Here is a 13,303-nt window from a genome sequence, read left to right on the forward strand (position 1 = left end):
CTACAGAGACTGACATCTGGGAGGCTTCTGATGGAACAGCCCAGCTTGCCACAGGATCACCCCACAGGGATGCCCTCCTTCTCCCACAGCTGCCGCCCACTCGGAGAACTTCTAAGCAGCCTTTCAGCACTTCATTATTAAAAATGAAGAACAACCAAAGATTGTAAGAAAGCACTGAAGAAAGCTTGCAGCAAATAACAAAGAGACCAGAACAAGATAACAGAGACAAAGAAGGCTGGAGAAAACCAGATGACGTAAAGAAAAGAAAATCTCAAAAGAAAAGAAAACCCCTACAATTTATAGGCTGAAAGAGTCAAAAGGAGATATTATATCCATAAAACAAGAACAGGATGTGATTTTAAAATTAACAATTGGACGTGGGTATAGCTCAGTAGTTGAAAGCATTCTTAGCATGTAGGAGATCCTGGGTTCAATTCCCAGTACCTTCATTTAAAACAAAAATTAACAATCAGAGAACAGCAAAGAGCTCTTGGAAATTAAGAATCATCAAAACAAAAAAATTCAATTAAAATGGTGGAAGTAAAGGTAAGGAACTCTCCCATAAAGTAAGGAGGGGAAAAAAAAGCAATAAACTACAGAAAAAAGAAGATTAGAAAAATAACAGAAGGTTCAAACCAGGAGCTCCAACATCCAACTAGTCAGAATTCAAGAAAATTTAAAAAAACAAACAAAGCCAGAAAAAACAAAGGAGAAGAAGTTGTCAAAGAACTCTGCAAATTCCAGATGGAAAGCGCCCAGGCCAATTGAGAAAAATTTCATTATGCAATTTAAAACCTCAGAGTAAAAGGAACATTCTAAGCACTTTGAGAAGAAACAGTTTACCTCCCCAGATCAGAAATCAGAACAGCACCAAACTCCTAGGTGCCACTGAATGGCAGAAGGTAGAGCAACAGTGACTTCAAAATTCTAAGGTTCCTGACTTCACGTTCACTTCCCCACACCAAGCATTCTCTGGCAATTCGGCTCAGGATCCTATATTCTGACACTATCTACTCGGAAGGAGCGTCAGGTCCCACAACTAAGGGCTCCGTCCTACAGGACTGCCCCCTCCTCTTCCGATGGCAATCACAAGGCCAGGCTGTCACCCATGCTTCTGACCCCCAGGCTGTAAACTCAAGGTTCTGAAGATCCCCTTCTTGGATTCCGTTAACTTGCTAGAGTGGCTCAGAGAACTCAGAGAAACACGCGTCTCACTAGATCACCAGTTTATTACAGAAGGATGTGACTCAGGAACGGCTGGGTAGAAGAGATGCCCCAGGGCAAGGCATGGAGCTTCCACGCTCTCCAAAAGCCCCTCTCCAACACCTCCGTGTGCTCACCAGCCTGGAAGCCCTCCAAACCCAGTCCTTTCGGGTTTTTATGGAGGCTTCGTTACAGAGGCATGGTTGATTAAATCTTTGGTCATTGGTGTTTGGACTCAATCTCCAGCCCCTCTTCTCTCCCCTGAGGTAGGGGAGGGAGGGTGACTGACATTTCCAACACTCAAACCACAAGGTTGGCTCCACTGGCAACCAGCCCCCATCCTGAGGTACTCTCCAAAAGTCACTTCATTAACATAAAAAAGACACCTTATAGTTCTTTTTATTTATTTATTTTGGGGGGGGAGGTAATTAAGTTTGTTTGTTTGGTTGTTTGCTTATTTATTTATTTAATAGAGGTACTGGGGACTGAACCCAGGACCTCATGCATGCTAAGCACACACTCTACCACTGAGCTATACCCTCCTCCGACACCCTGTAGTTCTCATCACTGGAAATTCTAAGGCTTTTAGGAGCTCTATGCCAGGAATGGATGAAGACCAAATATATATTTCTTATTATAAATCACAGTATTACATAAGGGAAAAGGATTTTCAGCCTAGGACTTTGTATCTCCTACCAATCAGACATGAAAGTAGAAAAGTGACATCTCCATCACAGACAGCAGAGGATGATTTGGGATCCAGACAACAGACCAACACCTGGGAGCCAGGAAGGCAAATACCAATACCACAGCTGTGACCCAGGCCGTCCAGACAGGAGAACAGTGAGGGGGAGGTCTCTAAGAGACTCCAGGGGGCACTAGGAAGAGAGGCCACAAGCATTTGAACGCTCTATGGAGCATTTTTTAAAACAGTGATAATCACTCGGAAAATAAAGCAAGTGAAAAAAATGGAATGTAACAGTTTGAATGGTGGCCCCTCCAAAAGATATGTCCATGTCCTAATGGTGGGGATCTGAGAATGTGATCTCATTTGCAAAGAAAAAAGGTCTCTGCAGATGTAATTAAGTTAAGGACCCTGAGATGAGGTCAGCCAGGATTATTCAAGTTGGACCTATTTCCAGTGACAAGTTGGCCTTATAAGACACACACAGAGGAGAGGTGAGAGGAGACGCTATATAAAGTCAGAGGCAGAGGTTGGAACGATGCAGCCACAAGCTAAGGAACTCCTGCAGCCAGGAGAAGCTGGAAGAGACAAGGAAGGATTCTCTGCCATAGGCTTTGAAGGCAGTGTGGCCCTGCTAACACCTTGATTTCACACTTCCAGCCCCAAGAATGGTGAGCGAATAAAGTTCTATTGTTTTAAGCCACCAAGTTTGTGGCAATCTGTTAGGGCAGCCCTAGGACACTCATACACGGAGTAAGTTTGATTTTAGGAAAAGCCGAAAAGATACAAGAAGAAAGCAATCAGGCTACACAATGTGGCTCAAAAATGAGTATTTTTACTCTATGTATTACTTTATTACATATAAAAATTAACTTTAGAAGAACAAATGACATGTCAGAAAATTTTTTCAACATACATAACAAACATTGTCTAGTGCTAATATAATGCTAAACAAATATTTGTTTTATGCTGAATTAATTAATAAGGTAGAAGAGCTATTAATCATTAAAAAGTAAGACAACCTAAAAGAAAAACAGGGAGAGTACAAACAATTCAAAGAAAAAGAAATACAAGAGGCAACAAAAACATGAGAAAAAATGATCTTCATTAATGATTGAAGCAAAGCAAATTTTTAAAAGGATCACAATTTTTGCTCATCACATGGCAGAAATTTAAAAGACTGACCATATCCAATATGGTCAAGGGTAAGGGGAATCAGTATCTCTTACATACTGTCAGTGGGAGTGCAGAATGAGACAACGTTATTGCAAGGCAGTTTGGCAGAACCTCACAAAATATTAAATGTGCTTGACCTCTCTCCTATGAATTCTACTGATAAGCCTTGATCCTCCAGAAATAATCCTTCAGATTTTGTCCAAGGATATGCATGTCAGCAACTTGTAATAGCAACAAACTGGAAAAAAACCTAAATATCCATCAATAAATTAATGTTTTATACGGACTATGGAGCACTATGCAGGTACTGAAAAAGAATGAGGGAATCCTAAATGCACTGACATTGCAAGATGTCCATGAGACATTATTGGTTGGGAGAAGAAGAGCAAAACAATGCAGAATTACATTTTCACAAAGAACTTTGTTTATGTGTTTATGTATGGGTATGTGAGCAGGCAGTGCCTGTACATGTATAGAAAACAGACTGGAAAGACACCAACCTCTTGTGTTTGTTTTCTGATTTTAAAATTAATTGCAGTGTTTTTTAGACATGTCTGCAAATTCTCTGACACGTCTTCATTCAAAAGGTGGAAACTAAATCCCCTCCCTTTGAATGAGGGCTGGGCCAAGTAACCTGCTTCTAACAAACAGCCTGGGGTAAAAGTGCTGCTGTGTGATTTCTGAGGCAAGATCATTAAAAGACAGCACCATCTCTCGCTCTCTCCACGCCCTGCTCAACCCCCCAGCCTCCCTATATGCTCTTGGGAAATCCAGTCACCCACGACTTGAGGACTTAAGTAAGCAGCTCTCAGGAAAGGACCACATGGAGAGGAACCGAGGCCTCCTGCCAACAACTAATACCAATGAGCCAGTCAGGTCCTCCAGCCCCAGTCAAGCCTTCACATGACTGCAGCCCCTGCTGACAACTGCCCAAACCTCATGAGAAAACCCTGAGCCAGAACCATCAGCCAAGCCATACCAAAATCCCTGGCCCACAGAAAAGGCAACAAATAATACATGTTTACTACTGTTTTGTGCAACTATGTTTTGTGGTAATCTGTGTCACACAATGGCTAATGAATACCTATGCCGACCTCCTCTGGAGAAAAGTGGGGAAATGGCGGGGGCGGGGGGGGGGTTTGTTTGTTTTGCTTTGTTTTTGCTTTCTACATTTTTACTTCATACATTTAAGATTGTTTGAATTTTGAAAGTCATTTATATTTAAAGAAAGGGAGGAAAAAGAGAAAATTAGGCTTAAGTGTATTTTTAAAACATTTTTTTCCTGACCTTAAAAATAACACTAGTGAAAAGGAACAAAGTTGGAGGACTGACACTACCCAACGTCAAGACTCACTGAAAAGCCATAATAATCAAAACAGTGTGGTATTAGGGAATAGACCAATGACATTCTGGAGAAAGCAAAATCTATAGGGACAGAAAAAAGATCAGCAGTTGCCAGGAGTTGGGGGGTAGTAGTGGGGGAGGGGGATGAAACAGTTGGAGCACAGGGATTTTTAAGACATTAAAACTACTCTGTATGACACTGTAATGGTGGACACATATCATTATACATTTGTCAAAACCTCTAGAATGTACAACACAAAGGATGAATCCTCATCTAAACCATGGACTTTAGTTAATAACAATGTGTTGCTACTGGTTCATCGAGTATAACAAACGTATCACACTGACGCAAGCTGTTAACAGAGGAAGCTCCTGGGCAAGGAGAGGGGAAGGGTCTGGGGACTTCTGTACTACCTGCTGACTTTCTGTAAACCTAAAACTGCTCCAAAAACTAAAGCCTGTTGATTATTTTTTTAAGGTGGCACTAACCAATTGAAGGAAAAGTGGAAATAAGATAATACAGCCCCCATTATCTCAGCCAACAGACAAGCCCTGCTTAGTACAGTTCCTTCCAGTCTCTCTTCCAGTCATTTTTTTCAGATGTCCATGTGTACGTCATTTTTTTTTTAAAGAGTTGAAATCATTCTGCTAAATCCATTCTGAAGGCTTATGGTCTAGTTTCAGCTTGGGTTTTTAACTGCAAAGAAAGTAGCCCATATAAAACACCAGTGATACCAAAAACAGATTCTAGAGGGGCCAGTTGCTATGGGAATGATTGAAAATACATTTCATTTCACACTACACCCTGGTAATGTCCTGACCAGAAGGAAAGAGAAATATTTGGAGTAAGTCAGAAGAGCAGCCAAGAAAACTTCTAGTCGAGAAGGAAAACACATCAGCCTGTGGAGGTTCCAAAGAAGCCAGTAGCCGTCCCCCTGCAACTTAACTAACCATGCTGTTTCAGCAACCATGCCGACAGGGGAAAGGCCCCGGGAATGGAGGCTGGAGCGCACTCCCTCTCTCTCCTCACTGACAGTTTGATGGCCAAACAGCCAGCAGGTCTCTCTCAGGATGTGGGCTCTCTCTGCAGTGGGGTACAAAGCCAGGGGGAAAAAATCACTCCTTCCCTCCAATGGAGATGCTCCTAATGTTCAGCCAGCTGCAAGGCCCAGGCTTGGAAGGATCGTTTGGACACGGCATTGGCCCTTAGCACTGGAGCGGGTCCTGGGGGCCCCTGCTGTACAGGGGTTAAGACTTTAGATGTTTGATCATGGAGCGGTCTGGAGGTACTGGAGGCCGGACCAGGATGCCAGAGGGTGAGGGGCACTTAGCAAGCTCAGAGCAGTGACTATTTTCCCACAGAAGAATTTTAATATATGAAAAAGTAATAAGGCCAGATCAGTGTGTACCAACTAAATTATGACCTTCCTGCAATCAACATTTGTCTGAAAGACGAGATTGTTTAGAACACACACCAGGGGCAGCCTTGAAGGGGAGAAGCCGAGCTGCTAAGACAGTCCGTAGTGTTCCCCTCTCAGGGAACAGCTCAGCTTTACAGTCAAATAGATCCAGTTTCATTCCCGGCTCTGCAATCCCCACTCTCCTCATCTGTAAAATGGGTGTGATTTTACTACAGCTCCCATGAGGTTACCATAAGGCTTACATGAGATAAGCCATGTGAGGTGCTAAGCACAGCACCTGAACAGAAGTGCTCATCAGATACAGCTGCTGTCACTGCCACCACCATCAGAGCTCTGTGCTCCAGAGCTCCTTTATTCTGTATTTCTTTTTTAACATCACTGTGGCCCCATCTCCCTTTCTCTGTTCATATTCCAACATAGATGCCTGGCACTATTACCATTAAACAGACAGAATCTCCAAAGTGTGAAATATCAGGCAATTACCTTTTTCCTACAGCATCCCAGATTTCATTCTGTACTCTGGGGAGAAACAGACTTTTGACGCCAAACCATCCCAAATCAAAGTTAACAAACAACAAAGTTATGGACACTTTGGGTAACAGTTTCCCACTCAAAGCATAGGATATAGGATTAGAGTTGCCAAGCATCCTCAAGGCGGAGGAAAACCCAGGGTTGGAGTAAACAGTGATGACTGAGTACCAATATATCACACAATTTCTTGATGGTGCAAGAGAATACCTGGCTGCTTGTTTTCTTTCTCTAAGCTTAGATGCGTATTTTTGTTTTGAAAAAAAAAAATTGAAAACTAGAGATAAACACACATATATCTGTCTCCATCTCCCAGAAATGACAACTGTTAACATTTGTTATATTTGCATCACATCCTTTTTTAAAAAGAAACAAAATACGACTGATAAAATTAAAATCTCTTATTAGAACATTCTCTAACACCATACACAAAAATAAACAAAATGGATTAAAGACCTAAATGTAAGACCAGATACTATAAAACTCCAAGCGGAAAACATGCAGAACACTCTTCAACATAAATCACAGCAACATTTTTTTCAAACCAGCTCCTGGAGTAATGGAAATAAAGGCAAAAATAAACAAATGAGATCTAATGAAACTTAAAAGCTTTTGCACAGCCAAGGATACCATCAACAAAATGAAAAGACAACCTACAGAATGGGAGAAAATATTTGCAAATGATGTGACTGACAAGGGACTAATTTTCAAAATATACAAACAGCTCATACAGCTTAATATCAAAAAAAATAACAAAACAAATAAACAACAACAACAAAAAAACCAAGCAGCCCAATCAAAAAATGAGCAGAAGACCTAAATAGACATCTCTCCAAAGAAGACATCCAGATGGCCAACAAGCACGTGAAAAGATGCTCAACATCACTAATTGTTAGAGAATTGCAAATCAAAACTACAATGAGATATCACCTCATACCAGTCAGAATAGCCATCATGAAAAAAGTCTACAAATGATAAATGCTGGAAACGGTGTGGAGAAAAAGGAACCCTCCTACATTGTTGGTGGGAATGGAAATTGGTGCAGCCACTACAGAGGACAGTATGAAGATTCCTCAAAAAACTAAAACTAGACTTACCATATGATCCAGCAACCCCACTCCCAGGCATATATCCAGAGAAAACTCTAATTCAAAAAGACACATCCACCCCAATGTTCACAGCAGCACTATTTACAGTAGCTAAGACATGGAAACAAACCGAATGTCCATCGACAAATGATTGGATAAAGATGAGGTATACATATATACAATGGAATACTATTACAGTCATAAAAAAGAATAAAGTAATGTCATTTGCAGCAACATGGATGGACCTGGAGACTGTCATTCTAAGTGAAATAAATCAGAAAGATAAAGAAAAATACCATATGATATAGGTTATATATGGAATCTAAAAAAAAAGGACACAAATGGACTTATCTACAAAACAGAAACAGACTCACAGAACAAACTTATGGTTACCAGAGGGTAAAGGGGGTGGGAAGGGATAAACTGGGAATTCAAAATTTGTACCTCTGAGGCAGTGATGGAAATGTTAGCTATCTTGATTGTGGAGGTGGCTTCATTGATACATACATCTATCAAAATTCATCAAATTGTACATCTGAAATATGCAGTTTACTGTACAGGAACCAGACCACAATAAAGGTGTTAAAAATTAAATTAAATTTAAAAAATTAAACTCTCTTTCCTTGCCTACTCCCAGATCTATTTCTTGCTCACTCTCCCAATCACTGTTATGAATTGATCTTTGTCTAATCCAGTTCTACTCCATTCTTTCCTTTAGCTAAGTTTTCTTGGCTTTTTTAAACAGAAAGCAAATAAAAAGAAACACAGGAAATGTGCCAAGTGAAGATGTCTAAGTGAAGAGGGGCTTTCGGGCCTCTGAAGATGCGCCAAGACACACCCTTCACCTGCTCCAGGAACAGCACACACTCATTGCAGGCAAAAGCTCTCAGGAGTCGTCCTGCAAACTCAGACCCAAAAGCATCTAGAAAGAAGCACAGACCCCAGTAAGGCCAGCTATTGAGCTCCAGAAGGCTTACCTGGGTCCAGGTGTGAGAAGGAGCCCACCACAAAGTCCAGTGTGGACACGGCCAGCAGGAGCAGCAGCAGCAGCTGGAGGCGGATTATCCACTTGACACCTGCTAGGTTAATGCCCAGCAAGGCCAGGAGCACCGCAACTGAAATTCCTCGCACGGCCCAGATGTTCCTGAGGCTCAGTAGATCTGAGATGGATTCGGCGAAGCCGGTGATGTACATGGCACCTGCAACACACTGACAGGCAGTTCTAGGTAGAAGAAGTCAGCAAGACAAATACTATCGGGGCAGCCTGGCACTGGGGACCCTGCTCACCCGTACAGAATTCAACACCTGGGAACTGGCATGGGGCTTACATGAGCCCTTCCTGCCCAGAAACCCTGCCTCGGGCGCCCTTTCTTCTTGACTACATCTCTCCCACCATCCAGAGGGGAGAATGACTGTGGGTGGTAAGTAAGATAAAAAGACTATGGGAGGAAGAAGATGGGACTCTGGGCCAGAGAGACCTTTAGACTCCTCTGTCAAGAACTAAAGCAGAGAACAGAAACACAAAGCAGGGCGTCCCATCTCAGTGCCTTAGAAAGGCACTGAATCAAACTCCAGTTTTTTTCTCCATTTCTTTGTATGTCACTATTATTTTTAAAATTACATAAAACTTAGAAATAAGGGGAAAAAAGTAGGCAGCACATCCTTTCAATGTCAATATGGAACAAAGGCTACCCAAGGACTATCTAGGTGTTTGCACTTAGTTTTTCTCACTGTTTACTATTGATTAAATGTGTGGTTTTTTTTAATTGAAGTACAGTCAGTTACAATGTGTCCATTTCTGGTGTACAGCATAATGTCCCAGTCATGCATATGCATACACATATTTGTTTTCATATTCTTTTTCTTTAAAGGTTATTACAAGATATTAAATGTAGTTCCCTGTGCTATATAGAAGAAACTTGTTCTTTTGTCTATTTTTATATTTGGTGGTTATCATTTGCAAATCTCAAACTCCCAAATTTATCCCTTCATATCCCAGACTTAGTGAAGTTATAATGTTAACTTACAGATTTTTTTTTTTCCAGCAGAGATGCACAGAACTTCTGTTTGGTAGAACGGATAACTCAAAAGATTAGGGTTTGTTGTCCTATAAGACATAAGCCAGTGCTGTATCTAACTCAGCAATGTTATCCTCACATTTATTTATGAAATTGCCTAACTAGGAATTGATGGATCTGATCTGTATCCATCCAGGATCCGTATCTCACTTCTCAACCGCTCCTTAACATCTTACTGGTCCTCCACCAATTATTAAGTTAAATAACATCTTTGGCACATGTTTATATTTGCCTGAGAGTCATGATATGACCTCTTAAAAAATATTTGAAACACAGTTTCAAATAAGTATTTGGAAATAACAGCAACCTCACTTTCCACAGTTCCTCAGCCGCCTTCTCTTACCAGGTCCGTCCCTTTAAGACCCCTAGGGGCAGCAGGTCACTCTCCTTCCTGTCGCTCTGCTTTTGCTGTTCTCTTAGCCAAAAAAGTTCTACTTAGGTCTCAGGCAAGTTCCTTCTTTGCTATGAAGCCTTTCCTCATCCCCCTTTTCTGAATAAATACTATGCTTACTGCTGATGCCATGAAATTAATTATCTGGCTCTGTATTCTGTTATTATTTCATGCATAAGTTTGTTCCCATCAGCACCACCAAGAATGCAAACACCTTTTAAAAACAAAAAAATTTTATGCTGATGGTACCTCTTGAAAATCCCCTGCATTTGCTAATTACGTTGCAAGCAATCAATAAATACTTTATGATACATGACTATATGAAAAGTGCTCTGAGAAGCAAATACTGTAAGCTTTGGACCTTTTATGTAAAGACAAGAGGGTAATACAATTTCTGTATTTGAGGGTGAGCTTATGAAACAGGCTCCACTCTTCACTGAGATTGGCTCACTTTGCAACTAGACATAACATCCTTGTCAGTGTTCCCCAAATTTAGAGCAGACATTTCTATCTGTATTGGGGGGAACCCAATAAATGTAGGGGAAACAGTCAGGAGAGAGACAAAGAAAGAAATCTATATTTTCCTGCATTTACCTCAGAATTCAAACTGATTTTTGACTAAATGCCGAGTGTGATGGAGACAACAATGCCATTTCATCAGTATTTGGTCAGATCAACAGGACTATTCATGGTCAGATATATTAGAATTTTAAAAACAAATGTTAAAACTGCAGGAATGATTATCATTCGCACAGGCCTCGCCTTCCCAGGTGTCCAATGTCTCTAACATGCAGAGGGTGATGCCAGACTTGAATATGACTGTTTGCACCTGGAGTTTCCAAACCTGATTATTTCTTTTTCCAGCTGGAGAACAGAATTTGCTCACAGGAAGTGGGCCAAGCAGTAAAGACTGCTTTTGACTTCAAGTAACCCCAGTAGCTCCCCTCTCTCAGGTTTATACGTAAAATCACTTTTTCAGCCAAAGATGCTAGTAACAGGAAAAAAAAAGAAAAAAAGCAGCTCTCATGGATGCGTGAAAGAGCATGGTTGTTGGAAGTGTAGCCTGTGAAACCAGACTGCCTGAGGCCAAATGCTGTGGCTCCCAGTCTTCACTGTGTGATTGGGGGAAGTGTTCTAACTTCTCTGTGCTTCATACCTGTGTCTGTGAAACACAGGTAATAACACTACTTACTTCAAAAGGTTATTGTGAGAATTAAAGAAGATAATGCATGTAAAGTCCTAGAACAATACCTGGCTCGCAGTTAGAGTTGTAGAAATAATAGCTATCGGCATTATCATTATTACTTTACTATTATTAGCAACCAAAGAAAAGGAAACAGTAGCTAGCTAGGAATTTCATAAAAAGCTTTGTTAATGCTAAATAGAGGATGGCAACGTCACTGAAAATTTGCAACATAAGTTGTAACTAAGGAGTCTTGAAACCGAAGAGACTTATTTTTAAGGGAAAGCAATGACAACCCCAAATTAAACCACCTTCTCAAAATCCAAGAATTTGGGGGTAAGAGGTAAGGGTAATTATAGAAGATGGAGAAGTAAAAGCATCACAGAGATTTCATATTCAGTAGGTGGAGGAGCTAATAAGTAATGTTTTTGTTTGGAGCGTATAGAAAAAGTATAATTATGGCTTCTAAAAGTAGACAATAACTATTCACAGACTGAAAAGCATAGCAGAACTTCCAAATCAGCAAGGGGGAAAATTCAACAGAAATAAATTTGAGCCATGTTGGCAAAGTAAGGAGACATTTTTAAAATTTTCAAATTATCTAGAAAGTAATAAAAAGGATTTACTCTAAAAGTTGAGAAACACATTAATCCTGTATTCCGGAAGGGGAAAAAAAAGTATAATCTTAAATGTTTTTATTGGTTTAAAAAGGCAGAAAAATACATGAACAAAATATTAACTTAAGACGAGATTTTAAAAATCAGTATAAAGACAATAGGAAGAAGTATTTAATAAAAAGATATATAAAATTAATGAAATAAAAGAAAAAACAAAAGAAAGCATACAGAGAACAAAAGCTGATTTTTTATTCTTTTTTAAAATATTTTATTGAGATATAACTCACATACCATAAAAAAGCTGATTTTTTAAATCAATAAAAATATATAAATACGTGGCAGCCCAAGTTAGAAGAAAAGAGAAAGTGCAAAAATACAGACTATTAGAAATGAGAAAAGGAATAACACTACTATTACACAAGAGCATAAAAGAATGAATAGAGAATGAACGTGCCATAAATTACGATACTTTCATCTTATAAAATACTAAGCAACTACTTAAAAAGCATGGGTTCAAAGCACCAACCTATCAGAATGTCTATGACTTATTGTTCGATGGAAAATACAAGAGTATGAAATTTGTAAAATTCACTTTTGTAAAAACAAGTAAGCACTTCAAAAACCCATCATTCATACAGGGGAAGGTGTTGACAAGGATGCCAGGCACTCACACTGGTTATTTTGGGGGCTGAGAGAAACTACCTGTTTCTTTATATTCTCTCTGATATGTTAACTGGTTATAATGAACATCATTTTGTAATTTTAAAGGAATTTTATAAAGGAAAATAAAAACAAACACAATGAGAGTGCCATTCTGTTTGTGTAAAAACTGCATCTGGGTACACAGAGCACAGTGCGTCGACGACCCAAGGCTCCCCAAAAGCCAGCTCACCGCCAGCAAGCTCCATCCTGGCCTGGGTTCTGGTCTACCCTTGGGAGCGGTGTGCACCACAGTGACTGCCAGCCCTTCCCCAGAGGTGGGCTACCTTCCTTTACCTTCCAACCCTGACACTCCTCTTCATTGGAAAACATCCCTTTCAATTTGCTTAATGTATAAACCTCCCCAGAATTTCATATTTTTTAAGTATTTTTATCTCCTCTTAAAATTTATAATCACAAGGAGGGATGAATTAGCCATTTGGGATTAACAAATACACACTACTATATGTAAAATAGATAAACAAGAAGGACCTACTATATAGCACAGGGAACTATATTCATTTTCTTATAATAACATATAATGGAAAATAGTCTGAAAAGAAAAAATATGTATCTACGTATGTGTATAACTGAATCACTTTGCTGTATACCTGAAACTAACATTGTAAATCAACTACACTCTGATTAAAATTTTTTTCAAGTTTATAATCACAGGCATTCCTTTCTCTTTTTCATTCTCTATAGAGAACTTCTAACCCTCTGCCACAGGAAGCAGGGGGTGTCACCCACCATATTTTCAGGGTGTAACACCTCCATTCCAAGGCATTTGTTTTAGGAAAATTGCACTGTGAAGTAATGGACATTTTTTTTCCATCTTTGAGCACCTACCTAGAAGATCACAGCTTCCCCTCCAAATCCCTCCCCTTCTC

At 40.0% G+C, this 13,303-nt stretch overlaps 1 protein-coding gene and 1 long non-coding RNA gene across 14 annotated transcripts in view; one reads left to right on the plus strand and one right to left on the minus strand.

Moving 5' to 3' along the window:
* The window catches only part of SLC12A8 (solute carrier family 12 member 8), a 121,595-nt gene that overhangs the window by 81,223 nt on the left and 27,069 nt on the right, over positions 1-13,303 (minus strand). For 8 of the 13 annotated variants that reach the window (XM_032480850.1, XM_032480849.1, XM_032480851.1 and 5 more), the window contains one exon: positions 8,423-8,654. In XM_032480850.1, coding sequence (XP_032336741.1) covers positions 8,423-8,654 — 232 coding nt within the window. The remainder of the gene's footprint in view (positions 1-8,422; positions 8,655-13,303) is intronic. The other 5 variants (XR_004320250.1, XM_032480844.1, XM_032480833.1 and 2 more) reach the window with 1 other exon arrangement.
* On the plus strand, positions 891-12,962 carry LOC116663993. Its single transcript, XR_004320316.1, has 3 exons — positions 891-902; positions 5,465-5,467; positions 12,835-12,962. It is a non-coding gene; the product is annotated as an uncharacterized LOC116663993 (long non-coding RNA).

Source organism: Camelus ferus, chromosome 1 (genome assembly GCF_009834535.1).
Source record: "Camelus ferus isolate YT-003-E chromosome 1, BCGSAC_Cfer_1.0, whole genome shotgun sequence".
In the NCBI taxonomy this organism is placed as follows: Eukaryota; Metazoa; Chordata; class Mammalia; order Artiodactyla; family Camelidae; genus Camelus; species Camelus ferus.